This window comes from Hemiscyllium ocellatum, chromosome 4, assembly GCF_020745735.1.
Source record: "Hemiscyllium ocellatum isolate sHemOce1 chromosome 4, sHemOce1.pat.X.cur, whole genome shotgun sequence".
NCBI lineage: Eukaryota > Metazoa > Chordata > Chondrichthyes > Orectolobiformes > Hemiscylliidae > Hemiscyllium > Hemiscyllium ocellatum.
The window spans coordinates 140,912,572-140,940,515 of record NC_083404.1 but is presented as its reverse complement, the minus strand read 5'-3'; the positions used below and the strand labels follow the sequence as shown (position 1 = coordinate 140,940,515).

The 27,944-nt window shown below is 45.0% G+C and overlaps 2 protein-coding genes across 2 annotated transcripts; both read right to left on the bottom strand.

Moving 5' to 3' along the window:
* Positions 1 to 242: 242 nt before the first annotated feature.
* Positions 243 to 6,700, bottom strand: LOC132815132 (actin, non-muscle 6.2). Its single transcript, XM_060823930.1, has 3 exons — positions 6,595 to 6,700; positions 6,144 to 6,292; positions 243 to 1,615 (listed from the first exon to the last, which is right to left on the bottom strand). Exons 2-3 carry the CDS (start codon positions 6,267 to 6,269, stop codon positions 611 to 613), a joined length of 1,131 nt encoding a protein of 376 aa, XP_060679913.1. The 5' UTR covers positions 6,270 to 6,292; positions 6,595 to 6,700; the 3' UTR covers positions 243 to 610.
* Positions 6,701 to 22,250: 15,550 nt separating this feature from the next.
* LOC132815131 (actin, non-muscle 6.2-like) lies at positions 22,251 to 27,618 on the bottom strand. Its single transcript, XM_060823929.1, has 3 exons — positions 27,539 to 27,618; positions 27,132 to 27,274; positions 22,251 to 23,609 (listed from the first exon to the last, which is right to left on the bottom strand). Exons 2-3 carry the CDS (start codon positions 27,255 to 27,257, stop codon positions 22,605 to 22,607), a joined length of 1,131 nt encoding a protein of 376 aa, XP_060679912.1. The 5' UTR covers positions 27,258 to 27,274; positions 27,539 to 27,618; the 3' UTR covers positions 22,251 to 22,604.
* Positions 27,619 to 27,944: the final 326 nt, after the last annotated feature.

The window sequence follows — 27,944 nt, the reverse complement described above, 5'->3', positions numbered from 1 at the left end:
GATGGGAACCCACAGCCTTTCACTCAAAACTAGAAGGATGCCCAAGTTAGCTGTCAGCCAGAATAATTACTGACTTAACACTTCCCTCACATCCCCCAAATTCAGTTTTAGGTGATTTAATGTTTAAATTGACATTTAAAGTGTGACTTACAATATCCTTAAAGGGTTGAATGGAAGTTGCCACATTCAGGTCTCTATACTTTAGAAACTATGACACATGACAATTAAACATCAGCCAAAAGGAAATCTGAACAATTTATTTCAGACGGTTTATACATTACAATGAAACAAATTCGAAGCAAACCCTCAGCTTCCCATGGAGATATCCTTCAAGTAGATGATCAGGCAGGCAAAGTGAAGCTGCTTTAAAAAAAATGGCAATCTTCACTGGCAATTGGACCCATTTCACAGCTCACATTAGCACTGTGTCCATTACCCATCTATCAGTGGTCTAGAGCAGAATCTGCACAAGTGCAGAGGAATGGAAGAGGAAGCAGGAGGAACGGGGCAGAATGCATTAGATCAGGCTGGGCAAAGGCAGAGCTGTGAAAAAACTGATTGCTTTCAAAAAAGACAACCAAGCCCTGGATGGTGACAGACACCCTAGAAGTTAGAAGCACTTGCGATGGACAATGGATGGCCCAGACTCATCATACTCCTGCTTACTGATCCACATTTGCTGGAAGGTGGAGAGAGAAGCCAAGATGGAACCTCCGATCCATACTGAATACTTCCTCTCGGGGGGAGCTATGATCTTAATCTTCATTGTGCTCGGAGCCAAGGCTGTGATTTCCTTCTGCATCCGATCAGCAATACCTGGGAACATGGTGGTTCCCCCAGACAGGACAGTGTTAGCATACAGATCCTTCCTGATATCTACATCACATTTCATTATACTGTTATAAGTGGTCTCATGGATACCAGCTGACTCCATACCAATGAAGGAGGGCTGGAACAGGGTTTCTGGGCACCTAAAGCGCTCGTTGCCGATGGTGATGACTTGACCATCAGGCAGCTCATAACTTTTCTCCAAGGCTGAGGAGGAGCTGGCTGTCTGCATCTCAGAGTCAAAGTCCAGGGCCACGTAAGCAAGTTTCTCCTTGATGTCACGCACAATCTCCCTCTCGGCTGTGGTCGTGAAGGAATACCCACGTTCGGTCAGGATCTTCATCATGTAATCAGTGAGATCCCGGCCAGCCAAGTCCAATCTCAGGATGGCATGAGGCAAGGCGTACCCTTCATAGATGGGCACGGTGTGGGACACACCGTCACCAGAATCTAGCACAATGCCAGTCGTACGTCCGGAGGCGTACAAGGACAGCACGGCTTGGATGGCAACGTACATGGCTGGTGTGTTGAAGGTCTCAAACATGATCTGGGTCATCTTCTCCCTGTTGGCTTTGGGGTTGAGGGGTGCCTCCGTGAGGAGAACAGGATGCTCCTCTGGGGCCACTCGCAATTCATTGTAGAAGGTGTGGTGCCAGATCTTCTCCATGTCATCCCAGTTGGTCACAATACCATGTTCAATTGGGTACTTCAGGGTCAGAATGCCCCTCTTGCTCTGGGCTTCATCTCCAACATAACTGTCTTTCTGACCCATTCCAACCATCACCCCCTAGATGAAGAAACAAACACAAAGAGGATGAGTTCACAATGAACTCCATCAAAGGTTGAGCTACAAGCCAATCGGGAACCTTCTGTTGAGGAATACAGCAGCATAATTATGTGTTCTTCAGTGCTAACAGTTGAGCCTGCTCACAGACCTATAACTGATCATGACATGCTTTCAAGTTGTTGATCACTTCATACAGGGCATATAGAATGTGTTTTACAGTCCATTTCATTTATAGACATTTTAGGATTTTGAGATCAGAAACTTACATTTGTCTCCCTTCTGCAATTACATCCTCATGATCTTTACTCCATCCCTTTAGTGAAAAGGTACAGCAATAGAGATCATGATGTCAGCAGGAGAGCAGAGAATATAAGCTCTAGATAATAGTTTACATTGGACATTCAAACTCTGGTGACAAAATGGAATTGATTCAATGTTAATGCATGAAGCAGGGACTCAGGAATAGTGTCCCTATATCTTTGCCAGGAGGACTGGGTTAAAGTCAATTTAAAAAATGAACTTGAACATATAGTTCAAATGGGTCAACCATTTGTGAATGAGTCTACGAGCTACATTAATGTGAATCTGTTACTGTAAGGGTCTCGAAAAAACATCCACCCTACCCAACAGGTTGGGAAGATTGCGACAATAACCCAATGCCGACACTGAAAGCTCACATCAGAATAACAGACAGACAAAAGTCAAATGGGACTGGAACAATTTGTTGAGCTGAAAAAAGACATTAGGCAGTATCTGAGAGGAGTGCGACATTTTGGGCATAAGCCCTTTCTCAGGAATGTACCCCCAGCACCGCCCCCCCCCCCCCCACCACCCACCGGGGGGCAGGTTGGAGGGGATAGTAACTTGAAAGGAAACAAGTGAATGCAGGTGGGGAGCAATGGTGATAATCAGAGTGAGGGCGGAGTAGACAGGTGGGAGAAGTTCACAAGGGCAGTGCTGAATTGGAGGGTTGGATCTGGGATAAGGTTGAGTGGGGGTGGGGTAGGGGGAGGTGTGGCAGGGAAACAGTGAGGAAGCTGGTGAGATGGATATTGATGCAATGTAGTTGGAGGGTCCCAAGGCAGATGAGGTGTTCTTCCTCCAGACATTGGGTAGCAAGGATGTCAGTGGAGATGGCTTCGGACTTGGATGTCTGTGTAATGGAGGGGGAGCATGGAGTTGAAGTGTTTAGCCACAGAGCAGTGAGGTTTGGGTGCATCTGAGAGATGCAGAGCATTTGAAATAACACCTCCAGAACACATGCACCCAACAACCCTACTGCCAACCACTTCAACTCCCAAGGACATGCAAGTCCTGGGTCACCTCCACCAACAAATCCTAGCTACCCAATGCCTGAAGGAAGAGCACTTAGTCTGTCATGGGCCCCTCCAGCCACACTGCATTAACATCTATTTCACCAGTTTCCCCATCTCTCCTCCCCTACTCTATCCCAGATCCAACCCTCTGAATTTGTACCACCCTCTTGAACTTCTCCCACCTATCTGCTCCACCTTATCACCCCACACCTGCATCAACCCATGTTCTAAGCTACCTTCCCCACTGCTATTATCTCAGCCCCATAGCCTTCTACCACCCCCTCCCCCAATAATTCTGATGAAGGACTTAGGCTGAAGAAAGAGTCTCCTGCCTCTGATGCTGTCTGACCTACTGTGCTTTGCCAACACCACACTGATCTCAAGCATCTGCAGTTCTCACTTTCTCCTGGAACAAATTTGAGTCACAAAATGAACATTTATCAATGAGCTTAGTCCATAATATTTCCCCAGCCCAGCTCCAGAGCAGAGATTAGTCAAACAGAATCACTTCCATAAAAGTTTACATTATTGACTGGGAACAGTGTAGAGCCTCTCCTTCCACTGGAAGAGCCATGTCACACTGCATTTTCACTGCTCCTGTTATTAAAGCCTTCTGTGCTTTATGCATTATTGCCAAATTTCACCCAATCATCCCCTACCCAACACTTTAAAGATCACAGCACTGGTCTGTTTCTCTAACCTTGCTTTAAAAAGGTCCAGTAGATTCTCAGTGCACAAGGAGAATATCAACTCCTTGAAAGAGGTAGAGTTTCTCCCACACCTAGGTGTTTCCCTGTAATATTCAAATTTTCCATTTCAGTATGGGCAATTCCTTTTTGAAGTGCTCCTGTTGGATCTCCATCTCCTATGGCCATACAGCATTATCCAAACCAACTTGTTTGGAGAAAATCTAAACCCCAACGGCATCCTTCTCCCATTGTGTTCCCCACCCAGTCTGGCGAGCAATGTTGGAGAAACTCAGAAGGTCTGGCAGCATCTGTGGCAAGAGGAACAGCTAAAGTTTCAAGACGGACATGACTCAGCAGAAATGGAAGCAGCTGGAATGGTGCTTAGTTTTTTTAAAAGTAGTGTCGATGACCAAGGTGGGGGGATGCTAATGAAAGGGGAGGAGAAGAAACATTTGGTGGCACCCAGAATAAAAAAAGAGACAGGCATGCTAAGGAGTGAAAGCGATCTACAATAGGTATGGGTCCTCTATGCAGAGATCAAAATCAAAAAAGGTAGAGGAGAGGGATGAATAAGATTGGAGAACAGAGGCCATGTTTTGTGTAACTCTGTATGGAATACATCTGTAAAGGGACTAGGTATTACTCCTCCAGCTTGCAAACAGCTTGGTTGGTACCCTGAAGCAAGAACAGGACAAAAAGCATGCTAACATAGCCTGTCATTGCCTTCAAGTCCTGGACCCAGGGGAATTGTTAGCAAACACCAATTATCGTTATTTGTGCCAATGGGAATGTTTGCAAGTGTCTACTTCAAGATGACAAACCACTTAGTTTCGTGTTGTTTTGGGATTCTCAGAGCAATACCAACACGTTTCTCTGCTGTGCTTAATGAAGGACTCTTTCTCAACCGCCCCCCTCAGAGGCATCATGACCCTCAGGTTAAACTACCAGTCACCTTTCTCTAAGAGAGCAGTCCTCTGGGATTATGACAACTTTATTCTTTAGTGTTGACTACATTGGTGTATCTGGAAAGCTACTGGGCTCTCAAACCAACTGAAATTCAACAGTAAAGCCTATGACTGACTAGCAACTCTAACTTCGAGAGTGAAAACTGCAGATGCTGTAAAGTTAGGTTACAGTATGTGACTTTCCAGATCCACTATCTACAGCAATAATATTTTGGGTTGGATACAGTGGATATCAATTCTTAGCAACAATTTACATAATTCACTGATTTTCCTTTGAAAGTGTAACCTGGAATTTAAGTTATAGCAGAAGATTTGAGGGGTCTCCAGTGGGGATGAAGCACAGATACACCAGAAAGATACTGGGATGTGGTGGGATAAGGTGACCCTGGATACAACTTACTTCAGCTTTCCCACTGTGGGAAGGGGTGGCAGTACCAGATAGAGAAGCCCAAAAAAAGGAGGAACAATAATGTTAAAATACAGAGCCAGACCAAAGGGTACCAGGAAGCACTTCTTCAGAACACAGGAGAAACCCAACAAAACCAAATAAAGTGTTGATACAAGTGGTAACGGAGGAAGTACTTGACAATTTCAAACAGGCCAATCAACATCAGTACACAAGGATATCAACCCATATAAAGCAAGGTTTCAGATAACCAAAAACCACAACTAATTTGAATCAGAAGTGGTTCAAGGAACTGAGTAACTTCCTCTCTCTGCTTCTCAGGCAGATCGAACCACTTACTGACAAGGTTAAAGCACACCAGGGAGATTAAAACTGTACAGAATGAAGAGGAATCCTAAGGGAGGAGCAAACATTGCCTGAAACACTGCTCCAGGAGGAGAGACTGGGAAAGGAATGCCTAGGTATAAGCTAGATCATCCTACACCTGGCTTAACCCTGTCCTGACCACAATTCAAGGCCCAGGTTTCAGTTCCCTCAGCTTAAAGCTGGTTTTACAGAAATGGAGCATGTTACTGCCCAAGGAGAGAGAAACTCTGTACTGACTCATTCCAACAACAAAGCCATTAGTCCCACTTCTAATATCCCTGCAACACCAGCTGGGAGAGATATTTAAGTTAACCTTCAGCAGTTACTATTACCACTATAGCAAAATCAAACTGCATTTCAAAATGTCACCCATATTGTGTATATATTTCAGCCTTATTTTATGGAAAAAAAGCGACCTCAAAAGGGTTCTCTTTTATGTGAAGGCTAGAATCTAACTTTCAACATTGACAGTTTCCCCACTGACACCAGATAAGACTATCATGATTCGACAGAAACTCAGTAAAGGGGGTGAGATACAACCCCAAACAGGAACAACCCCACACTGATGGCCACACCCAAACTGCAGCAGGAGGCACTGGCAAGGGTTAAAGTCAAACCCCAGTCTCTAAAAGGAAAGAGAATGCAGACCACAAAGTGCAGCAAAAGAGGAAGCCGTAACAAGTGACAAGTTTACAGTTACAAGAAACAACAGTCTCCACACCCAAAGCAGAAAGAAAAACCCAGTCAAAGGATAGGGACATTGAAAGACATCCCCAGAGAGCTCACCTGGTGACGGGGGCGTCCCACGATGGAGGGAAACACAGCCCTGGGAGCATCATCGCCTGCAAAGCCAGCCTTACACATTCCAGACCCATTGTCGACCACCAGAGCTGCAATTTCATCTTCGGCCATGGTTTAGAATCTGCAGGAGGTGACTGAAAGAGAAAAAAAAGAGGAGATGCCCATTGACATGGACACAAGACAGAGGAATTTAAAAAAAAGCACTAACGCAATACAGGAAGAGACATGGCTCACTAACTTGAAACAGACCTTACTGCAACTTCTGGAACTTCCTTTTTCTCCCAAAAGAACAAACCCCAACACAAACTACAGACCCCCTATCCAACCAATGTCCCCGCGTTCAAAACTGAGAGCCCATTAGACACCCTCTGGGCATGGGCAAGGGCAAAGACAAGCCTTCACTCCTACCACACCTTACTTTCCAAGCAGCACCTACCTCTCACACAAAATGCTGCCTCTGCTTCTGCAAGAAGGAAATGAGACTGTTACTCTGCCTGCCTGTTGTCTTTATTAGTACTGAGCACACCCCAGAATCATCACTCAGCAGCCAGCCAATGAGCTGCAAGGGGAGGAACTGGTCCAGTTCAGGCTGCCTGTCAGGCAGGAGCTTCCACCTTCACCTTTTCGACCAGGGCTTTGGTGCATTATATAGCATAGCAGAGAGGGTGTGCTGCACTGTCAGAGGGTCGTAACTGTGGGTGTGCCACATTGGCAGATGGTCCGTTCTGGGGGAATGCTGCACTCTGCTGTCAGAGGGTCAGTGCTGAGGCAGTGCTGCACTGTCGGAGGGTCAGTGCTGAGGCAGTGCTGCACTGTCAGAGGGTCAGTGTTGAGGGATAGCCGCACTGTCGGAGGGTCAGTGCTGTGGGAGTGCCACACTGTCGTAGGGTCAATGCTGAGGGAGTGCTGCACTGTCGGAGGGTCAGTGCTGAGGCAGTGCTGCACTGTCGGAGGGTCAGTGCTGAGGGAGTGCTGCACTGTTGGAGGGTCAGTGCTGAGGCAGTGCTGCACTGTTGGAGGGTCAGTGTTGAGGGAGTGCCGCACTGTCAGAGGGTCAGTGCTGAGGGAGAGCTGCACTGTTGGAGGGTCAGTGCTGAGGCAGTGCTGCACTGTCGGAGGGTCAGTGCTGAGGGAGTGCTGCACTGTCGGAGGGTCAGTGCTGAGGGAGTGCTGCACTGTCGGAGGGTCAGTGCTGAGGCAGTGCTGCACTGTCGGAGGGTCAGTGCTGAGGGAGTGCTGCACTGTCGGAGGGTCAGTGCTGAGGCAGTGCTGCACTGTCGGAGGGTCAGTGCTGAGGCAGTGCTGCACTGTCGGAGGGTCAGTGCTGAGGGAGTGCTGCACTGTCGGAGGGTCAGTGCTGAGGCAGTGCTGCACTGTCGGAGGGTCAGTGTTGAGGGAGTGCTGCACTGTCGGAGGGTCAGTGTTGAGGGAGTGCTGCACTGTCGGAGGGTCAGTGCTGAGGCAGTGCTGCACTGTCGGAGGGTCAGTGTTGAGGGAGTGCTGCACTGTCGGAGGGTCAGTGTTGAGGGAGTGCTGCACTGTCAGAGGGTCAGTGCTGAGGGAGAGCCGCACTGTCCGAAGTTTGTCTCTCTTTCCCTTCATTGCCTTCTTTTGTTATTTTAATACATTCATCTTGGTAAGTCCTTGTTTCAATCTTTGTTTGCTTGTTATGGCCAGCCAGTGACTCCTTCCTCTCAGTGTACTGGGAACATACAACATCTCTACCACTTTCTGATTTTTACTGATAATATCAACATTATCAATTTTGGGGAATCCACATTGGTCCTGATCACTTTTTTCCCTAATCTCTTTGTATTTATTTGCCTTGACTTAATCTTTGCAAACTCCCATTTGAAAATTTTCCTGTTTCTTCAGTTTCTTTATTGCTCTTCCATTTGCCAAAGTTTGTCAAGATTAGCTTACTTCTATTCCTTTTTACTTTCATAACCAAACTTGGTGTTTTTCTGTTGTCCCTGAGCACATTATTTATCAACAGCACTACATCCTGGTAGGAGAGCTGTGGTCTCCTATAAATGTGTTTGTTCACATTGATTTCTTCTCTTGAAGACTTTCAACTAATCTTGTCACTGTTGGCCATGAACAGATGGGCCCAGTTTACTGTGGATCCTGTCAGTTGCGATGTACATTGAAATGAATTGAACTGAGGCACAGTGAAAAGCTTGGTCTTGCAAGCAATACAGGCAGATCACAGAGTTAAGTCGCACAGATAGTAAATAATAGGTAAACAGCAGCAAAAACAAAAACACAGGTACAGGCGAATGTTAAGAGTTTGTGAGTCCATTCAGTATTCTAACAACAGTAGGGTAGAAACTGTTCTGAAACCGGCTGGTGCGTGTGTTCAGGCTTCTGTACCTTCTCCCCGATGGTAGAGGTTGTAGAAAAACATTGCCAGGGTGAGATGGATCTTTGAGAATGCTGGCGGCCTTTCCTTAACAGTGGGCCTGGGAGATGGATTCTATAGATGGGAGGTTGGCCTTTGTGATTGTCCGGGCGGAGTTCATCACTCTCTGTAACTGTCTCCGATCTTGAATGGTACAGTTGCCATACCAGGCAGTGATACATCCAGACAGAATGCTCTCAATGGCATACCTATAAAAATTAAGTAAAAACAATGACTGCAGATGCTAGAAACCAGATTCTGGATTAGTGGTGCTGGAAGAGCACAGCAGTTCAGGCAGCATCCAACGAGCAGCGAAATCGACGTTTCGGGCAAAAGCCCTTCATCAGGAATTGGTAAGGGTATTCACTGTCATGCCAAATTTCTTCAGCTGCCTGAGGGAGAAGAGATGTTGTTAGGCCTTTGTAACCACATGAAGAGTCCAAGAAAGCTTGTTGTGGATGACCACTCCCAGAAATTAACACTCTCCACTCATTCCATCTCTGTGCTGTTAATGTGGAGGGGGGCATGGGTAATATCCCGCCGAAAATCAATAATGAGTCCCTTGGTTTTGCTGGCATTGAGAGCTCGGTTGTTCTCAGTGCACCATTTTTCCAGGTCTCCCACCTCCCGTCTGTAGTCTGTTTTATCACCATCTTGAGATTTGACTGACTATGGTGGGGTCATCAGCGAACTTGTAAATGGCATTAGTCTGGTAAGTCATTGAAGGCAGAATTAGCTAAAGGTAGAACTTTAGTCACTGTTTCATGGTTCTCCCTCTGAAACACTATGTTGTAATCTTTAAAACACTATTATTTAAACTGCTGATATCTTTTTCCTCCTATCTTTCCTGTATCCCTGATATTCAGGAATTTTGATTATCCAGGCCTCTTTTCTGGACTGGATCTCAGTGAACATTTTCCTATGTGATTACTTGTGATGGAAACATTGCTACACTAACTTCCATTCCAATCTACTTTGGACCGTATCTGCTGTCACCCAATTCCATATTGTTTCAAGTTGTTTCTCCTACTCTTCTGTGTACCTCATTTCAACTTTAATTCACGCTGATACCAAAACTAATTAATTTTGAATCATCTCCATATTCTCATTAATTTTTAAAAAATTGATGGGATGTCGGTATTGCTGTCTGTACCAGCATTCATATCCGCCCGCCCCATCCCTAATTGCCCGAGAGAAGATGATGGTCACAATGTGTACTGCCATCCACCATTTCTAAGTGCCTTGGTTCATTCCTGTTTAAATGCCAATTTTCAGTTTAGCAAGAAGAGGCTTATAAAGTAATTAGGTAGTTTCTTTTGCATCTCTGAAACCAGTTATAAGAATAGACTTGCCCTAACTACAAAGACTATGGGGAGGTCTGTCACCCAGAAGGTCTTATTTTACTCTAATCTTAAATCCACATGATATTATCACCATGTTTGGTGCTTATTGAACTCAATAAAAAAAAATCCTTCACATTCATGGAGAATACTGGGGAGCTGCCTTCTTGACTGTTCACAGCTCCTGCAGTAGGTATGCGCACACTGATGTTGCAGGATCTCGAGGCAGTGACAGTGAAGGAGTGACGGTCTGTTTCCAAGTCAGGATTGTGTGTGGCTTGGAGGGAAATATTCTTTTGGTATTATCCCCACTCACCTGCTGTCCTCATCTTTGAAATGCTACAGGTTGCAGGTTTGCAAGATGCTGCTGAAGGAGCCTTAGTGAGTGGCTGCAATGTCTTTTGTAGAAAATACACATATTTGTCAAACTACATCCTAGGTGGAAGGAGTGAAGGTGTAAGGAGACAATGCAGGATGAATAGAATGGGATACCAATCCCAGCAGGCTGCTTTGTCTTGGATAGTATCAAATTAGAGTTGCACTCATCCAGGAAGTGGAAATTATCCTTTCACATTCCTGACTCCTCTTGCTGTGGCAATGGTCCAATTCAGTTGTTAGTCAATAGGAACCCCAAGGATGTTCAGGCCTTTGAACATGTTTTCAATAGCCAACCTCTTATTCTGAGATGATGCCATCTAGTTCTAGATTCTCACACAAGGGAAACAACCTTAGGAGCGAATTAACACAGATGCTGAAACCTGGACTGAAAACAAAAAATGCTGGAGATCACGGCAGGTCAGGCAGTATCCATGGAGAGAAAACAAGCTAATGTTTCAAGTCTAGATGACTCTTCATCAGAGAAACAGCCTTTCTGCATCTACTTTATATCAACTTTCTAAAGAATCTAATTTATTTCAACAAGCTCGCCCATTTCCAGCAGCTACAGAAGCGGGGAGAGCGAGGACCGGGGGGCTGCTTGGAAGGTAAATTTCCCCCCAAAAGGACTTACCTCAAGAGTCAGGGAGAGCGAGGAGCTGAGTGGGAGTGGTCGAACTGCACTCTGGGAAGGTGACTGAACTAATATATTTGGGCAACAGCTGAACTCGAGATACGACGTGTGGCGTCTCCCACCTGCCGCCTCAGGTGTTGATAATGTCAGGGTTTTCTATTTCTTTTTTATTGTGTGATCGGTAAAACATTTTCTTTTTCTCTCTTACCTATTATTTGATATTATGGTTTGACTAAGTTAAGTTTAAGATTAAAAATGGCAGGAGATCTCAGACCCGTGTTATGTTCCTCTTACTCAACGTGGAAGTTCTGGGACGCGGCTGATGTCCCTGGCTCCTTCACATGGAGGAAGCGTGTCCAGCTACAGCTCTTGTTAGACCGCATGGAGCTGCAGATACACTCACTTTGGAGCACCCGTGATGCTGAGGTAGTCACTAACTACTTTTAGTGAATTGGTCACATCACAGATTAGGATTGCTGAGGGAGAAATAGAATGGGTGACCAAAAGGCAGAGAAAAAGCAGGAATGCAGTGCTGGTGTCCCCTGCAGTCATCTCCCCCCAAAACAGGTGTACCGCTTTGGACGCTGTTGGGTAGATGGCTCACCAGGGGAAGGCAGCAATAGCCAGGTTCATGGCACCATGACTGGCTCTGCTGTACAGAAGGGCAGGAAACAGTGGAAGGGCTATAGTCATAGAGGATTCAATTGTAGTGGGATTAGATAGGTGGTTCTGTGGTCAGAAACGAGACTCCTGAATGGAATGTTGCCTCCCAGGTGTACAGGTCAGGGATGTCTCCGATTGGCTGCAGAACATTCTCAAGGGGAGGGTGAACAGCCAGTTGTCATGGTGCATATAGGCACCAATGATTAAAGATAAAAAACAGGATGAGGTCCTACAAGCAGAATTTAGGGAGTTAGGAGTCAGTTAAAAAGTAGGAGCTCAGAATTAGTAATCTCAGGATTGCTAACAGTGTCACATGTTAGAGTAGGACTGAAACAATAGGCAGGATGAATGCGTGGTTTGGGAAATGGTAGGGGAGGGAGACGGTCAGAGTTTTGACAACGGTTCTGGAGGAGGTGGGGCTATTACAAATTGGACAGTCTACACCTTACAGATAACACCTCAGACACCGCCTTTACCATCCCCAGATAAGTCCCGTCCCATTGGCAGTGAAGACCCAGCAGAGGTGGTGGCACGGCGGTATACAGTCGGGAGGGAGTGTCCTGGGAGTCCTTGACGTCGACTTCGGACTCCATGAAGTCTCATTGTTTCAGGTTAAACATGGGCAAGAAAACCTCTTACTGGTTACCACGTACCGTCCTCCTATGGCTGATAAAGCAGTACCCCTCCATGTTGAACATTACTTGGAGGAAGCACTGAGGGTGGCAAGGACACAAACTGTCCTCTAGGTGGGGGATTGCAGTGTCCCACCACCAAGAGTGACTCAGCAGCAGCATGACTGATCGAGCTGGTCGAGTCCTAAAGGACATAGCTGCTGGACTGGGTCTCCGGCAGGTGGTGAGGGAACCAACAAAAGGGAAAAACATACCTGACCTCATCCTTACCAATCTGCTGGCTGCAGAAGCATCTGTCATGACAGTGTCAGTAAGAGTGACCACTGCACTGTCCTTATGGAGACAAAGTCCTGCCTTCACAGTGAGAATACCCTCCATCATACTGTGTCACATTAAATGGGACCATGCTAAATGGGATAGACTTTGAACCAATCTAGTAGGCCAAGACTGGGCATCCATGATGCATTGTGGAGTGGTTAGCACTGCTGCCTCACAGCACCAGAGACCCGGCTTCAATTCCCGCCTCAGACAATTGTCAGTGTGGCGTTTGCACTTTCTCCCAGTGTCTGCACGGGTTTCCTCTGGGTGCTCTGGTTTCCTCCCACAGTCCAAAGATGTGCAGGTTGGGTAAATTGGCCATGCTAAATTGCCCGTAGTGTTAGGTGAAGGAGTAAATGTAGAGGAATGAATCGGGGGAGTTGCTCTTCGGAGGGTCAGTGTGGATTTGTTGGGCCAAAGGGCCTGTTTCCACACTGTAAGTAATCTAATCTAATCTAAACTGTATTCCAGCACAATCTATAACCTCACGGCCCGGTATATCCCCCACTCAACCATTACCACCAGGCCAGGCGATCAACCCTGGGTCAGTGGAGAGCGCAGGAGGCCATGCCAGGAGCATCAGGCATACCTGAAAATGAGGTGTCAACCGAGTGAAGCTCCCAAACAGGACTACTTACCAAACAGCATAAATAGTAAGTGACAGACAGAGCTAAACGATCCCACAACCAACAGATCAGATCTAAGCTCTTCAGCCCTTCTACTTCCAGTGGGGAATGGTGATGGAAAATCAAATCACTCACTGAAGGAGGAGGCTTCACAACTATCCCCATCCTCAGTGATGGAGAAGCCCAGCACAGTAAGGCAAAGATAAGGCTGATACATTTGCAGCAATCTTCAGTCAGAAGTGCTGAGTGGATGATCCATCTTGGAATCTCCTGTGATCCCCAGCATCACAGATACCACACTTCATTAGTTCACTCCACGTGATATCAAGAAAGGGCTGGAGGCACTGGCAATGGGCCCTGAGAACATTCCGGCAATAGTACTGAAGATGTGTGCTCTAGAACTTGCCGCTCCGCTAGCCAAGATGTTCCAGTACAATTCCAACACTGGCATCTACCTGACAATGTGGAAAATTGCCCAGGTATGTCCTGTACATAAAAAGCAGGAGAAATCCAACCCAGCCAATTCTTGCCCAGTCAGTCGACTCTCCATCATCAGTAAAGTGATGGAAGGGCTCATCAACAGTGCTATCAAGCAACACCTGCTCAGTGATGCCCAGTTTGGGTGTTGCCAGGGTCACACAGCTCCTGACCTCATTACAGCCTTTGTTCAAACATGGGCAAAAGAGCTAAATTTCAGAGGTGAAGTGAGAGTGACAGCACTAGACATCAAGGCTGCATTTGACTGAGTATGGCATCAAGGAAAGGAACATGATGAATGTTGAGACTAAAGTTAGAAGTTTGATTAGTTTGGATCACATTGACATAAGTAAGGAAGATGTGTTGGATAGGCTAAAGGATATTAAGGTGGACACATCCCCAGAACCGGATGGGATCTATCCCAGGTTGCTGAGGGAAGCGAGAGAGGAAATAACTGGGGCCCTGGCAGATATCTTTGTGGCATCCTTAAATACAGGTGAGGTGCCGGAAGACTGGAAGGTTGCTCATGTTGTCCCCCTGTACAAGAAGGGTAGTAGGGATATTCCAGGTAACTACAGACCAGTGAGCCTGACGTCGGTGATGGGGAAGTTGCTGGAGAGGGTACTGAGGGACAGGATATATTTATATTTAGAAAACATGGTTTTGTGTGGGGGAGATCGTGCCTTACCAAATTAATAGAGTTCTTTTGGGAAGTGACCAAGTTGCTAGATGAGGGGAGGGCTTTTGAGGTTGTATACATGGACTTGAGTAAGGTGTTTGATAAGGTTCCCCATTGTAGACTAATGGAGAACGTGAAGTCACATGGTGTGCAGGGTGTTCTAGCTAGGTGGATAAAGAACTTTTTAAGCAACAGGAGACAGGGAGTAGTAGTTGAAGGGCGTTTCTCGAAATGGAGAAAGGTGACCAGTGGTGTTCCACAGGGGTCAGTGTTGGGGCCACTGTTGTTTGTGATATACATAAATGTTCTGGAAGAGGGCACTGTTGGTATGATCAGCAAGTTTGCAGATGACATGAACATTGGTGGAGTAGGAAAAAACATAGGGGGCTGTCAGAGAATACAGGAGGATATAGATAGACTGGAGAGTTGGGCGGAAAAGTGGCAGATGGAGTTCAATCCAGACAAATGTGAGGTGATGCATTTAGGCAAGACTCATTCTAGAGTGAATTATACAATGAACGGAAGAGCCTTGGGAAAAGTTGATGGTCAGAGAGATCTGGGAGTGCAGGTCCATTGTACCCTGAAGGTTGCTGCACAGGTGGATAGAGTGGTCAAGAAAGTAAGCTTGCCTTCATTGGACGGGGTATTTAGGATAGGAGCTGGCAGGTCATGTTAAAATTGGACAAGACATTGGTTCGGCCGCATTTAGAAAACTGTGTGCAGTTCTGGGCGCCACATTCCCAAAAGGATGTGGATGCTTTGGAGAGGGTGCAGAGAAGGTTTACGAGGATGTTGCCTGGTATGGAAGGTGCTAGCTATGAAGAGAGGTTGCATAGGTTAGGTTTATTTTCATTAGAAAAAAGGAGATTGAGGGGGACCTGATTGAGGTTTACAAAATCATGAAGGGTATAGACAGGGTGGATAGAGATACACTGTTTCCTAGGGTGAAGGATTCAATAACGAGAGGTCATGCTTTCAAGGTGAGAGGTGGAAAGTTTAAGGGGGATACATGCGGCAAGTACTTCACACAGAGGGTGGTGGGTGTTTGGAACGCGTTGCCAGCAGGGGTGGTAGAGGCAGGCACGGTAGATTCATTTAAGATGCGTCTGGACTGATGCACGAGTAGGTGGGGAGCAGGGGGATACAGATGCTTAGGAATTGACCGACAGGTTGAGACAGTAGATTTGGATCGGCTCAGGCTTGAAGGGCCGAAGGGCCTGTTCCTGGGCTGTACATTTTCTTTGTTCTTTGTTCTAAGGAGCACTGGCAAAACTGAAATCAATGGGTCAAGAGTGTGGTGCTGGAAAAGCACAGCAGGTCAGGGAGCATTTGAGGAGCAGGAAAATCGACGTTTTGGCAACATCAATTGATCAGGCAACATCAATTTTCCTGCTCCTTGGATGCTGTCTGCCTGCTGTGCTTTTCCAGCACCACATTCTTGACTCTAAACTCCAGCATCTGCAGTCCTCACTTTCGCCTGTAATCAATGGGTATCAGGGGGCAAGCACTCCACTGGTTGGAATCATACCTGGCACAAAGGAAGATGGTTGTGGTTGTGGAGAGTCAGTCATCTCAATTCCAGGAGTCCCTCAGGGTAGTGTCCCAGACCCAACACTCTTCAGCTGTTGCATCAATGACCTTTCCTGTGTCATAAAGTCACGTGGGGATTGTTAGCCGATGACTGCACGACTCCTCAGATACTGAAGGCTTGGGCCAACAAGTGGCAAGTAACATTTACACCACACAAATGCCAGACAGTGTCCATCACCAAGAAGAGACACTCTAACCATCACCCCTTAACATTCAACAGTATTACCATCACTGAATCCCCCACTGTCAACATCCTTGGGGTTACCATTGACCAGAAACTCAACTGGACTCTGGCTACTAGAGCAGATCAGAGACCAGGTACACTGCAGCGAGTAATGCACCTCCTGACACCCCAAAACCTATCTACAAGGCACAAGTCAGGAGTGTGATGGAATACTCCCCACTTGCCCTGAATGGTGCAGCTCCAACAACATTCAAGAAGTTTGACATAGTCCAGGACAAAGCAACCCACTTGATCAGCACTAATCCCTCCACCACCGATGCTCAGTAGCAGCAGTGTATACTACCTATAAGGTGCATTGCAGAAATTCACCAAAGATCCTTACACTGCACCTTCCAAACCCACAACCACTTCCATCTTGATGGACAAGGGCAGTAGGTACTTGGGAACACCACCAGCTACAAGATCCCCTCCAAGCCACTCACTACTCTGACTTGGAAATATGCCGCCATTCCTTCAGTGTCGCTGGGTCAAAATCCTGGAATTCCCTCCCAAGCAGCATTGTGGGTCAACCCACAGCAAGTGGACTGCAGCGATTCAAGAAGGCAGCTCACCCCCACCTTCTCAAGGGGTAAACAGGGATGGGCTACCAATGCTGGTCAGCAAGCAACACATAAATCCCACAAATTAATAAAACAAACTTTGGGCCAGACTGGAACCAAGTCCTTGGGGGTGCTTTTGCTAATGCTGTTGGGGAGGGTCTAAACTAATGTGGCAGGGGGATGGGAACCAAACGAGGTGGTTAGTGGACAGTAAGGAGGCAGTAACTAAAGCCTGTAAGAAACTAGATCATGAAGTCAGCGTGACTAAGGGGAAGAGTAGGCAGGGAGCAGATGATGAACACAAAGGGACAGCTGGTCTCAGATGTATTAGTTTTAATGTGAGAAGTGTAGTCGGTATGGCAGATGAACATAGGGGTTGGATTAGTATCTGGGAGTATGATGTTATTGCTATTACTGAGGCATGGTTGAGGGAAAGGCATGATTGGCAACTAAATATCCCAGGATATAGATACTTCAGGTGGGATAGAAAGGGAGGTAAAAGGAGTGGAGGAGTTGCAATACTGGTCAGAGAGACTATCACAGCTGTGCTGAAGAAGGGCATTATGGAGGACTCGAGCAGTGAGGCAATATGGGCAGAACTCAGAAATAGGAAGGGTGCGGTAACAATGTTGGGGCTATACTACAGACCTCCCAATAGCGAGCGTGAGACAGAGGTACAAATTTGTAAACAGATTATGGAAAGATGTAGGAACAGCAGGGTGGTGGTGATAGGAGATTTTAATTTTCCCAACACTGACTGGGATTCACTTAGTGTTAGAGGTCTAAATGGAGCATCCAGGAAGGTTTTCTAAAGCAGAATGTAAATAGTCCAACTTGGGAAGGGGCCATACTGGACCTGGTTTTGGGGAATGAGCCCAGCCAGGTGGTTGAAGTTTCAGTCGGGGATTACTTTGGGAATAAATGATCACAATTCCATATGTTTTAGAATATTCATGGACAAGGACAAGAGTGGTGCTAAGGAAGAGTTAAATTGGGGAAAGGCCAACTATATCAAAATTCGGCAGGAGCTGTATGTGAATGTAGATTGGAGCAGCTGTTTGAAGGTAAATCCATATTTGATATGTGGGAGGCCTTCAAAGAGAGGCTATTAGAATGCAGGACAGACATGTCCTTTTGAAAATGTGGGATGGAAATGGCAAGACTAGGCAACCATGGTTGACAGGTGAAATTGTGAGACTAGCTCAGAGGATAAAGGAAACGTACATTAGGTCTAGGCCACTGAAAACAGACGAAGCTTTGGACGAATATCGGGAAAGTAGGACCAATTTGAAATGAGGAATTAAGAGGGCTAAAAAGGGTCATGAAATATCTTTAGAAACATTTTATTCATATATAAGGAGTAAGAGAGTAATGAGAGAAAGGGTTGGCCCACTCAAAGGAGGAAAGTTATGCATGGAGTCAGAGAGAATGGGTGAGATTCTTAACGAGTACTTTGTATCAGTATTCACAGAGGAGAGGACATGATGATTGTTGAGGTTAGGGATAGATATTTGATTACTCTAGGTCAAGTTGGCATAAGGAGAGAGGAAGTATTGGTATTCTAAGGTGGACTAGTCTCTAGGTCCGGATGGGATCTATCCAGGTTACTGAGGAAGAGAGGAGATAGCTGGGGCCTTAACAGATATCCTTGCAACATTCCTGAACACAGGTGAGGTCCGAGAGGACTGGAGAATAGCTCCTGTTGTCCCCTTGTTTAAGAAAGGTAGCTGGGATAATCCAGGTAATTGTAGTCCAGTGAGCCTGATGTAAATATTAGGAAAGCTGCTAGAGAAGATATTGAGGGATAGGATCTATGTACGTTGGGAAGAAAATGCGCTTGTCAGTAACAGGGAACATAGTTTTGAGCAGCTTAATAGAATTTCAACTTAATAGAATTCTTTGAGGAAGTGACAAAGTTGATTGATGAGGGAAGATCTATAGATGTCATGTACATGGACTTCAGTAAGATGTTTGATAAAGTTCCTCACAGTAGGCTGATGGAGAAAGTGAAGTTGCATGGGGTGCAGGGTATACTAGCTGGATGGATAAAGAACTGTCTGTGCAGCAACAGACAGAGTAGTCGTGGAAGTGAGTTTCCCAACATAGAGACCTGTGCCCAGTGTTCCACAGGGATCCGTGCTGGGACCACTGTTGTTTGTGATATACATAAATGATCTGGAGGGAGGTATAGGTGGTCTGATTAGCAAGTTTGCAGATGACACTAAGATTGGTGAAGTAGCAGATAGTGAAGGGGTCTGTCAAAATACAGCAGAATATAGTGAGATTGGAGAGTTGGGCAGAGAAATGGCAGATGGAGCTCAATCCAGGCAAATGCGAGATGATACATTTTTGAAGATCCGATTCAAGAGCAAACTATAAGGTACATGGAAAAGCCATGGGGAAAATTGATGTACAGAGAGATCTGGGTGTTCAGGTCCATTGTTCCCTGAAGGTGGCAATACAGGTCAATGGAGTGGTCAAGAAAGCATACAGCATGCTTTCCTTCGTCAGACAGGGTATTGAGTACAAGAGTTGGCAAGTCATGTTACAGTTGTATAAGACTTTGGTTTGGCCACATTTGGAATACAGCGTACAGTTCTGATCGCCACATTACCAAAAGGATGTGGATGCTTTTGAGAGGATGCAGAGGAGGTTCACCAAGATGTTGCCTTGTATGGAGGGTGCCAGCTGTGAAGAGAGGTTAAGTAGATGAGGATTATTTTCATTAGAAAAACAAAGGTTGAGGGGAGAACCTGAATGAGGTCTACAAAATTATGAGAGGTATAGACAGGGTGGATAGGAAGAAGCTTTTTCCCAGAGTGGGGGTCTTAATTACTGGTCACGAGTTCAAGGTGAGGAGGGAAAATGCTAAGGGAGATATGCTTGGAAAGATCTTTACGCAGAGGGTGCTGGGTGCCTGGAACATGTTGCCAGTGGATGGGTAAAGGCGGGCACAATAGCATTATTTAAGATGTATCTAGACAGATACATGAATGGGCAGGGAGCAAAGGGATACAGATCCTTTGAAAATGGATGACAGGTTTAGGTAGAATCATAGAATCCTTAGTGTGGAAACAGGCCCTTCAGCCCAACAAGTCCACACCCTTGAACACTATGGACAATTTATCATGGCCAATTCACCTAACCTGCACACCTTTAGATTGTGGGAGGAGACCGGAGCACCCGGAGGAAACCCACAGACACTGGGAGAATGCGCAAACTCCACACAGACAGTCACCTGAGGCTGGAATTGAACTCTGATTCCTAGCGCTGAGGCAGCAGCACTAACCACTGAGCCACCACGTTGCCCCTAAGGAGAGGATCTGGATGTTTCCAAAGCCTGTGTATATAAGGACGGAGATTAAGTGAAATTGCTTCATCCAGAGAGTGGTGAGCCTGTGGAATTCTATGCCATACAAAGCAGTTGAGGCCAAAACACCGAATGCTTGAGGAATTATCAATTTTGTTTTTAAAAAAGGTTCACTTGTGGGATGTAGATGTCACTGGCTGGACCAGCATTCATTACCTGTCCCGGGCTGCCCTTGAGGAAACAACGAACTGTCCTTTTAAAATCACTGCAGTCCATGTGCTGCACATGGAGACTGAGGGCTAAACATATCAAAGGGTGTGGGGAGAAAGCAGAAACAGGGTATGGAGTTAAACGATCAGCCATGATTACACTGAATGAGTTTGAAAAATGAGAATCTCCTACTTATTTCTTAGGATGAGGACTCCTAAATCCCTCGGTGCTATATAGCTTTCTGCATTCTTCATCAATTTAAATAATATTCAGCACCTTTATTCTTCTTGCTAAAGTGCTGAACCTCACATTTTAGTCTGTCAAGTATTTTGCCTACTTACTGGTCTCTATCTTTCCACCTACATCCTCCCACTTATTTTTGTCATCTACATTCTTAGCTACAGTGCTTTAGTTTTCCTCATCCAAATTAACTTGCTACCCCAGCACGGAGCTATAGATTTTCTCTTTTAGGAGAGAATCAGTCATTGTCTGACCGACAAGTATTACTTCTCACTTAATCAGCTCAAGCCAGCAGGGATGTTGGTTTCGGTGTAAGGTTCTTCATCTGCACTAGCCCCCACTACCACAGAACATCTACTGCTTTCCCTGGGGAGGCATACCTCCCTCTCTCACCTTGTCCCAAACTGACACAAGTCTGCCATATCTTCAAATCTATTCTCCTATTGGTACAGCTATGCACATGTAGATTGAAGGCCTTTTTAGGTATGGCACGTTATCTGCCAGATTTTAAATCTCTTCCTCTCCACCGTATTGCTGCAAGTGTGAAGCCAGGTTAGATCCTTCATTGTGGTTAGTGATGGGCTGATTGGTCACTGTCGCTGCATAAAATTTTGCTCTTAGATCTTCAGTCCTGCTTTTATTTGTCAAAAATCCAAACAATTCACTATTGCCAGTTTAAAAAGGGGAAAAGCAGTTAATAATACTGCATGAACAAGTTAGTAGAGGTGTTGTCATTACACAGTCTCCATGGTCATGTTTCTACTAGAGGTCAGTACTTGCCATCCAGTCACTATTCTCCTGCACAAAACAGCCTTCCCCTTAACATCACTATTTCTTAGTTGTCCTGGTAAATACAAGATGAAAACCTTGCAGCGTCCTTTTTGTCAAAAGAAAAAAAAATTAAGTAAAAATGTTTGTTGTGAAGAATCTAAGGAGGCCATTCAGGTCCTTGAACCTGACCCAATATTTGACAAAAATTAGGTCTGACCTGCCTATGCCTTGGCTAATAGGGAGCCTCATCATGGACCTGGTTTTAAAGAAAAACAATCCCTTTCAAGTGCTTTGATGGCAGCTACAGCATTTACAGTTGTGCTTTAAATGCATGTGTAGATGGCAAGGAATCTCTAGAGAGAGGACATAATGTGCTCTAGTTGGAGAAATCTCCCTCAAGTGGAGGCATCAAGTGTTGTTTACATAAAATCCTATTAGATAATGTAAAAAAAAATCCCTCAGACTTCAAGAAAGCAGGAGCAAGAATAAAGACTGCAGCTTTTGTGAGCAGAAACTCTAGAGTGTACTAGTGAACAAAGTGCAGTCACCAAAATGGGACAGCAAACTGCTACATGAAAACCAAGGTGTCTGATTAAGACACCACTTAGAGACAAAAGTAGAAAGTGGAGTACTGTAGATAAATACTGTTCTTGTTATGAAAAGAGCTTCAGCCAACTGAAGCCACACAATGCTGAATGTGCTCCTTCAGGCAACAGCTTGCTAAATAAGATGTCCTCTAATCAGCATTCCTGATGAAGGGCTTACGCCCGAAACGTCGAATTTCCTGTTCCTTGGATGCTGCCTGACCTGCTGTGCTTTAACCAGCAACACATTTTCAACTGTCCTCTAATCAGTCCCATTAAAATTCATTTTAGCAGTTATTAATATAAATTACTGCATCTGCTATCTTAAAATGAAAGTTGTTGCAGTGAGGAGAACTGTAAATTTGAAACGGAGTCAAATTCTCAACCGGACACTGACCGCAAAACTCACTGAATTCATATTTCCTGTTCTCAAAAAAAAATGATTATCCAGAAAACAAATTGTTGACAAAGTGATTTATTTTCACATTATGATAAGTAACATTCACCATTATGTAAACCTTCAGTGTCACAGACATTACCCATCAGTTCATGAATTAAAGGACAGTAATGCTGCTTTTAAAAAAAAACCTTCTTCACTGGCAATTAGAGCCTATTTCAGATCATAATGGTTATGGTCTCCATTGCCCAAAAAAGGAGATATTCAAACTGCACATGACTAAAGAGGAAGTGGAAGAGGAAGCGGGAGGATCAGGGCAGAATGTATTAGATCAGCCTGAGCAAAGACAGATCAGAGAGAAACAAAACATTATTCTCCAGGGTTTGGTCACTTTCAACAGCTAAAACCCTAAAAAGTTAGAAGCACTTGCGATGGACAATGGATGGCCCAGACTCATCATACTCCTGCTTACTGATCCACATTTGCTGGAAGGTGGAGAGAGAAGCCAAGATGGAACCTCCGATCCATACTGAATACTTCCTCTCGGGGGGAGCTATGATCTTAATCTTCATTGTGCTCGGAGCCAAGGCTGTGATTTCCTTCTGCATCCGATCAGCAATACCTGGGAACATGGTGGTTCCCCCAGACAGGACAATGTTAGCATACAGATCCTTCCTGATATCTACATCACATTTCATTATACTGTTAAAAGCGGTCTCGTGAATCCCAACACACTCCATACCAATGAAGGAGGGCTGCAACAGGGTTTCTGGGCACCTGAAGCGCTCGTTGCCGATGGTGATGACTTGACCATCAGGCAGCTCGTAACTTTTCTCCAAGGCTGAGGAGGAGCTGGCTGTCTGCATCTCAGCTTCAAAGTCCAGGGCCACGTAAGCAAGTTTCTCCTTGATGTCACGCACAATCTCCCTCTCGGCTGTGGTCGTGAAGGAATACCCACGTTCGGTCAGGATCTTCATCATGTAATCAGTGAGATCCCGGCCAGCCAAGTCCAATCTCAGGATGGCATGAGGCAAGGCGTACCCTTCATAGATGGGCACGGTGTGGGATACACCGTCACCAGAATCTAGCACAATGCCAGTCGTACGCCCGGAGGCGTACAAGGACAGCACGGCTTGGATGGCAACGTACATGGCTGGTGTGTTGAAGGTCTCAAACATGATCTGGGTCATCTTCTCCCTGTTGGCTTTGGGGTTGAGGGGTGCCTCCGTGAGGAGAACAGGATGCTCCTCTGGGGCCACTCGCAATTCATTGTAGAAGGTGTGATGCCAGATCTTCTCCATGTCATCCCAGTTGGTCACAATACCATGTTCAATTGGGTACTTCAGGGTCAGAATGCCCCTCTTGCTCTGGGCTTCATCTCCAACATAACTGTCTTTCTGACCCATTCCAACCATCACCCCCTAGAACAAGATAATAAAGATAAGAATAACTCAAGCACCGATTAATCTTTTAAAAAAACACTCCTATTCAGATTATTTCAGTTGACGTACCAAAGTAGTCTTTTTAAAAAGCCACTGCTGGGACAGTCACTGGGTCAACATTTCCCCTGGATTTCACTTTAAAATGGTGAACTGCCTCAAACTACTGTAGTTGCAAGGTGGTGTCAAAACTGTACCATTAGAGGTAACCCCTAGATGGAAATATACTGCTGCAGTGTCATTCAAAGACAGGAGTCAGTGTGGTTTGTCTGCTGCACTGGTCCCTTCAGATGGATCTAGATTTGGCATAACCTCCCCATCATTGAGTGTACCTGGGCAGCATGGTGGCACAGTCATTAGCACTTTTGCCTCACAGCACCAGAGACCAGAGTTCAATTCCCACCTCAGGCGACTGACTGTGGAGTTTGCACAATCTCCCAGTGTCTGGGTGGGTTTCCTCCAGGTGCTCCGGTTTCCTCCCACAGTCCAAAAAAAAGTACAGGTCAGGTGGATTGGCTATGCTAAATTGCCAGTAGTGTTAGGTGAAGGTAAAACGTAGGGGAATGGGTTTGGGTAGGTTGCGCTTCAGCGGGTTGGTGTGGACTTGTTGGGCCGAAGGACCTGTTTCCACACTAACTAATCTAGTCTAGTCTAAATTAGACAACTCAGAGGGTAGTAAGTGCTGGCCAACCATTGAAGCCTACCTTCCATAAAAGGAATTACAAAGACTTTGGCATAAGGAACAAGATATCCTGCAAGATAATGGCTCTCATGAAGAGGATCTAGGCTACCTCCTTCATTCTGAGAAAGAGGCTATTTTCAGGATTAGGCAAAAAAGCTCATTTCACAAACAGGTGAAGTTAGCTTATGGAGTAATATTGCAAGTCACACTCACCAACTATGCTGCTGTCAAACCAAGACCATTTATTGCCTATTACACAATGATATGGATAGGTGAATTTCAGGGCTAGGTTAATAGCGGGCACATTAACCATGTATCCACACACTAGTGTTTGGTATCAAATAGGTAGTTTACAGGAGATAAGGTATGACTTTAATTAGGTTACACTGAAGATTCTAATATCCAATTGTAGTCCCATAAGTGTTGGATAGCATTTGCTGAATAATCCAAGAATGCTAAATAATTGTAGAAAACCCAATTTAAATAGACTCTTCAGCTCAGTTGCTTGTATTGGGTGTTCTGTTAGCATCCAGCCCCTGTCTTGGCAGGCAAGCCTATAAACAGCAGTTTGAACAATTCTGCTTCATTCTTCAGAACAGTTCCTTTAGTGAAGTTATATTTAAAGCAAACTCTGTAGTTAGTGATCAAATATTTAAATAGTGCATTCTCCATGGTGACACCAGTTAGTATTCTTGTAAACTGTCTGTAAGCTTGGACTTTCACCATTCACACTAATGCAGTCATAATGGGGTGTACCATCCACAAGTTGCCTTGTAGTAATGGGTCAAGTCCCCTTGGCAGCACCTTCTGAACCATGACCACTATCACATGGAGGAAAAGGCAGATGACACCACTGCCAGAAAACATCACTCCAATTCACACCATCCTGATTTGGAACACTGTTCTGCCACAAGTCAAACCCTGGAGCCCTTTCCAGACAGCAACTGTGGCTGCCTCCATACACCCAAGAGACCATAGAAATTCGAGTGAGCAATACCTTCATCAATGAGCAACAAATGTTGACTTTAGCATCACTACCTGGATCTCAGTTAAACATAGCCCAAACATTGCACTTTAAACCTATGTGCACATCTCAGCTCAGGTGAATCCAACACCAAAAATGAAAGAAAGGCAAAAAAAAAAAGACAACCAGATCTATTTGGAGTCTGGATAAGTCGTTTCCTTTTCAGGGAAAAATGCCCCAGAGTGGCTCGTGTAACATCTGAAAACTTTGCAGTTACATCAGGAAACATGTTGCACAATACCAGAGAGTCAGGGTACACACCCAAGAAAGGGAGATCAGTTAGGAATTTCGAAACTGGTTGCTGAATGAGGCTTGTAGAACACTGGCAGTAAAGTGGAGGAGGCTACAGACAGACAAACAGCTGAACAGCCTCCTCCAGATTCCACTGGGAAGAGAGAGAGAGAGAGAGAGAGAGAGCAGGACATTCAGGAAATGCAGAGCTTCAAAAGAGGAAGAGGAATTCTATGGGAGGGACAGACAGCCAACCTTTCTTTTCAGCAGGATTGAGGAATCAGGAAAGGAATGGTCACATAATCTGACCCATTCCACCTCTACCCTCAGCATATGCTAGACTAAAAAGCAAAAATACCAGGTTTTAGTCCAGCAGGTCTACTTGGAAGCACTAGCTTTTAGAGCACTGCTTCTTCATCAGGTAGTTAGATAGTATAACATTGTAAACTTTTGCTATAAGTAGTGTCTTACAGTGTGATGTAACTGAAATTCTATATTGAAAAAAGATCTGGATTGTTTGCCAATTCTCTCAGCTTTTAGATTGAACATGTTGGCTTCAGTGAAAGAAAGCAACTTGAAAAGTTAACTTTAAAAAATTGGCATCATGTCAGCCCAGATAATGCATTTAAGGTGTGAGGCTCTGTGCCAGTGTTCAAACTGATTCTAATCTTAAAAACCCAGATTTAGGGACACTAAATACACCCCCTCTCATTCACTTCCACTGAGTTGTACCCCTTTACACACACCCCACCCATAGGGTGAATTTGTACCTGCAGAATTACATTTATTTTGCTCAAACTACATGAATGGATGCAATATTCTGTAAATTCGTTTTTAAAGATTAGATTACTTACAGTGTGGAAACAGGCCCTTCGGCTCAACAAGTCCGCACTGACCTGCCGAAGCACAACCCACCCATTCCCCTACATTTACTTAACACTATGGGCAATTTAGCATGGCCAATTCACCTGACCCACACTGTGGCATGACAGTCTCACACAGGGCACCTTACCTTCAATGTTTTATTCAGCAGACATTACACCCACTGCTAAAGTTCACTTGAAAGTGTAATTTAAAAAAAAAGTTCTGTAATTTACTTCAGAAATAACTGAAACCAACATGTTCATTTTAAGAGGTGAGACTTAAGCAATCCAGGTCTTTTGCAATATATGATTTGTTACATCACAGTAAGCTTTTCCTATAAATTCTGTGCTTTACAATCTTGTTCTCCACAGTACCTGTGGAAGGAGTAGCACTCTAAAAGAGAGTGCTTCCAAATAAGCCTGTTGGACTAACCTGGTGTTGCAAGATTTTTAAAACTTTGTCCACCCCAGTCCAACACAACTAGGGAACAGCTCAGGTTTCAGGTCTTCAAGTGATTTCAGTCTGCTTTGATGTTCATTAGAAATATCAAACACAAACTGCTACTACAACATACTGCAGTTAAAAAAAAAGGAGATTGCCTCCAGTTTTGTAGTCTATGTTGTTATGTTTACATGAGAGATCAAGTTCCCCACATAGCACCAGAGGAGGAACAAAAGATCTTTTTGTTAAAATCAGAGCTCACCTGGTGACGGGGGCGTCCCACGATGGAGGGGAACACAGCCCTGGGAGCATCATCGCCTGCAAAGCCAGCCTTACACATTCCAGACCCATTGTCGACCACCAGAGCTGCAATTTCATCTTCAGCCATGGTTTAGAATCTGCAGGCTAGAGGAAAGACATTTTCTAAATCATAATACATTTTAGATTAATTTTTAATAAAAATCATCAAAATAACATCAGCCAACATGCCAGAACCAGCCCTTTGACTTGAAAAGGGTTACAAAAACATTATATTCAACACAAACTAAAGTCTTTAAAGCCACAACAAACATCACAATATTTAAAGTTGAAACAGAACTTATGCCAACCAACTTAGTTAAAGCACAAATTCTACTTCCTCATACTCCTTAATTGCCAAACCCCACTTACTATCTCACAGAGAACAGCAGGATTGTCTAACCAGGAAGAACACTGCATTAGGATACTTCCACTTCTGCCTTTATTGGTGTTGGTCCCCTTCATAGCCCGTCTTAGAACAACCAATCACTGAGGCTGAAGAAGGCGGAGGCATGCCAATGCAACCAATTGAAAACTGGAGTGGGGTGGAGAGAAGAATAGCTAATTAAGGGAGGATGGGTATCACTAAAAGCAGTTGAAAGTCGAGGGGAAAAAAAGTGCCTGGATCAGAACTAAGAATCTCATTCATTCATCTTTTAAATTTCTTTGAAGAATTGTTCACTTTGTTAGTTGTTTTTAATATTCATATTTACATCGAGGCTGCTGCTCACATGAACATGCAAAAAAGGAGTAGGCCAATCAGCCCCTTGAGCTTTCT

Coding starts and splice junctions, on each gene's coding strand:
- LOC132815132 (XM_060823930.1), bottom strand. CDS start 6,269: ATGGCCGAAGATGAAATTGCAGCTCTGGTGGTCGACAATGGGTCTGGA. Junction 1,616..6,143: donor TGGGACGCCCCCGTCACCAG/GTGAGCTCTCTG, acceptor TTCTTCATCTAG/GGGGTGATGGTTGGAATGGG.
- LOC132815131 (XM_060823929.1), bottom strand. CDS start 27,257: ATGGCTGAAGATGAAATTGCAGCTCTGGTGGTCGACAATGGGTCTGGA. Junction 23,610..27,131: donor TGGGACGCCCCCGTCACCAG/GTGAGCTCTGAT, acceptor ATCTTGTTCTAG/GGGGTGATGGTTGGAATGGG.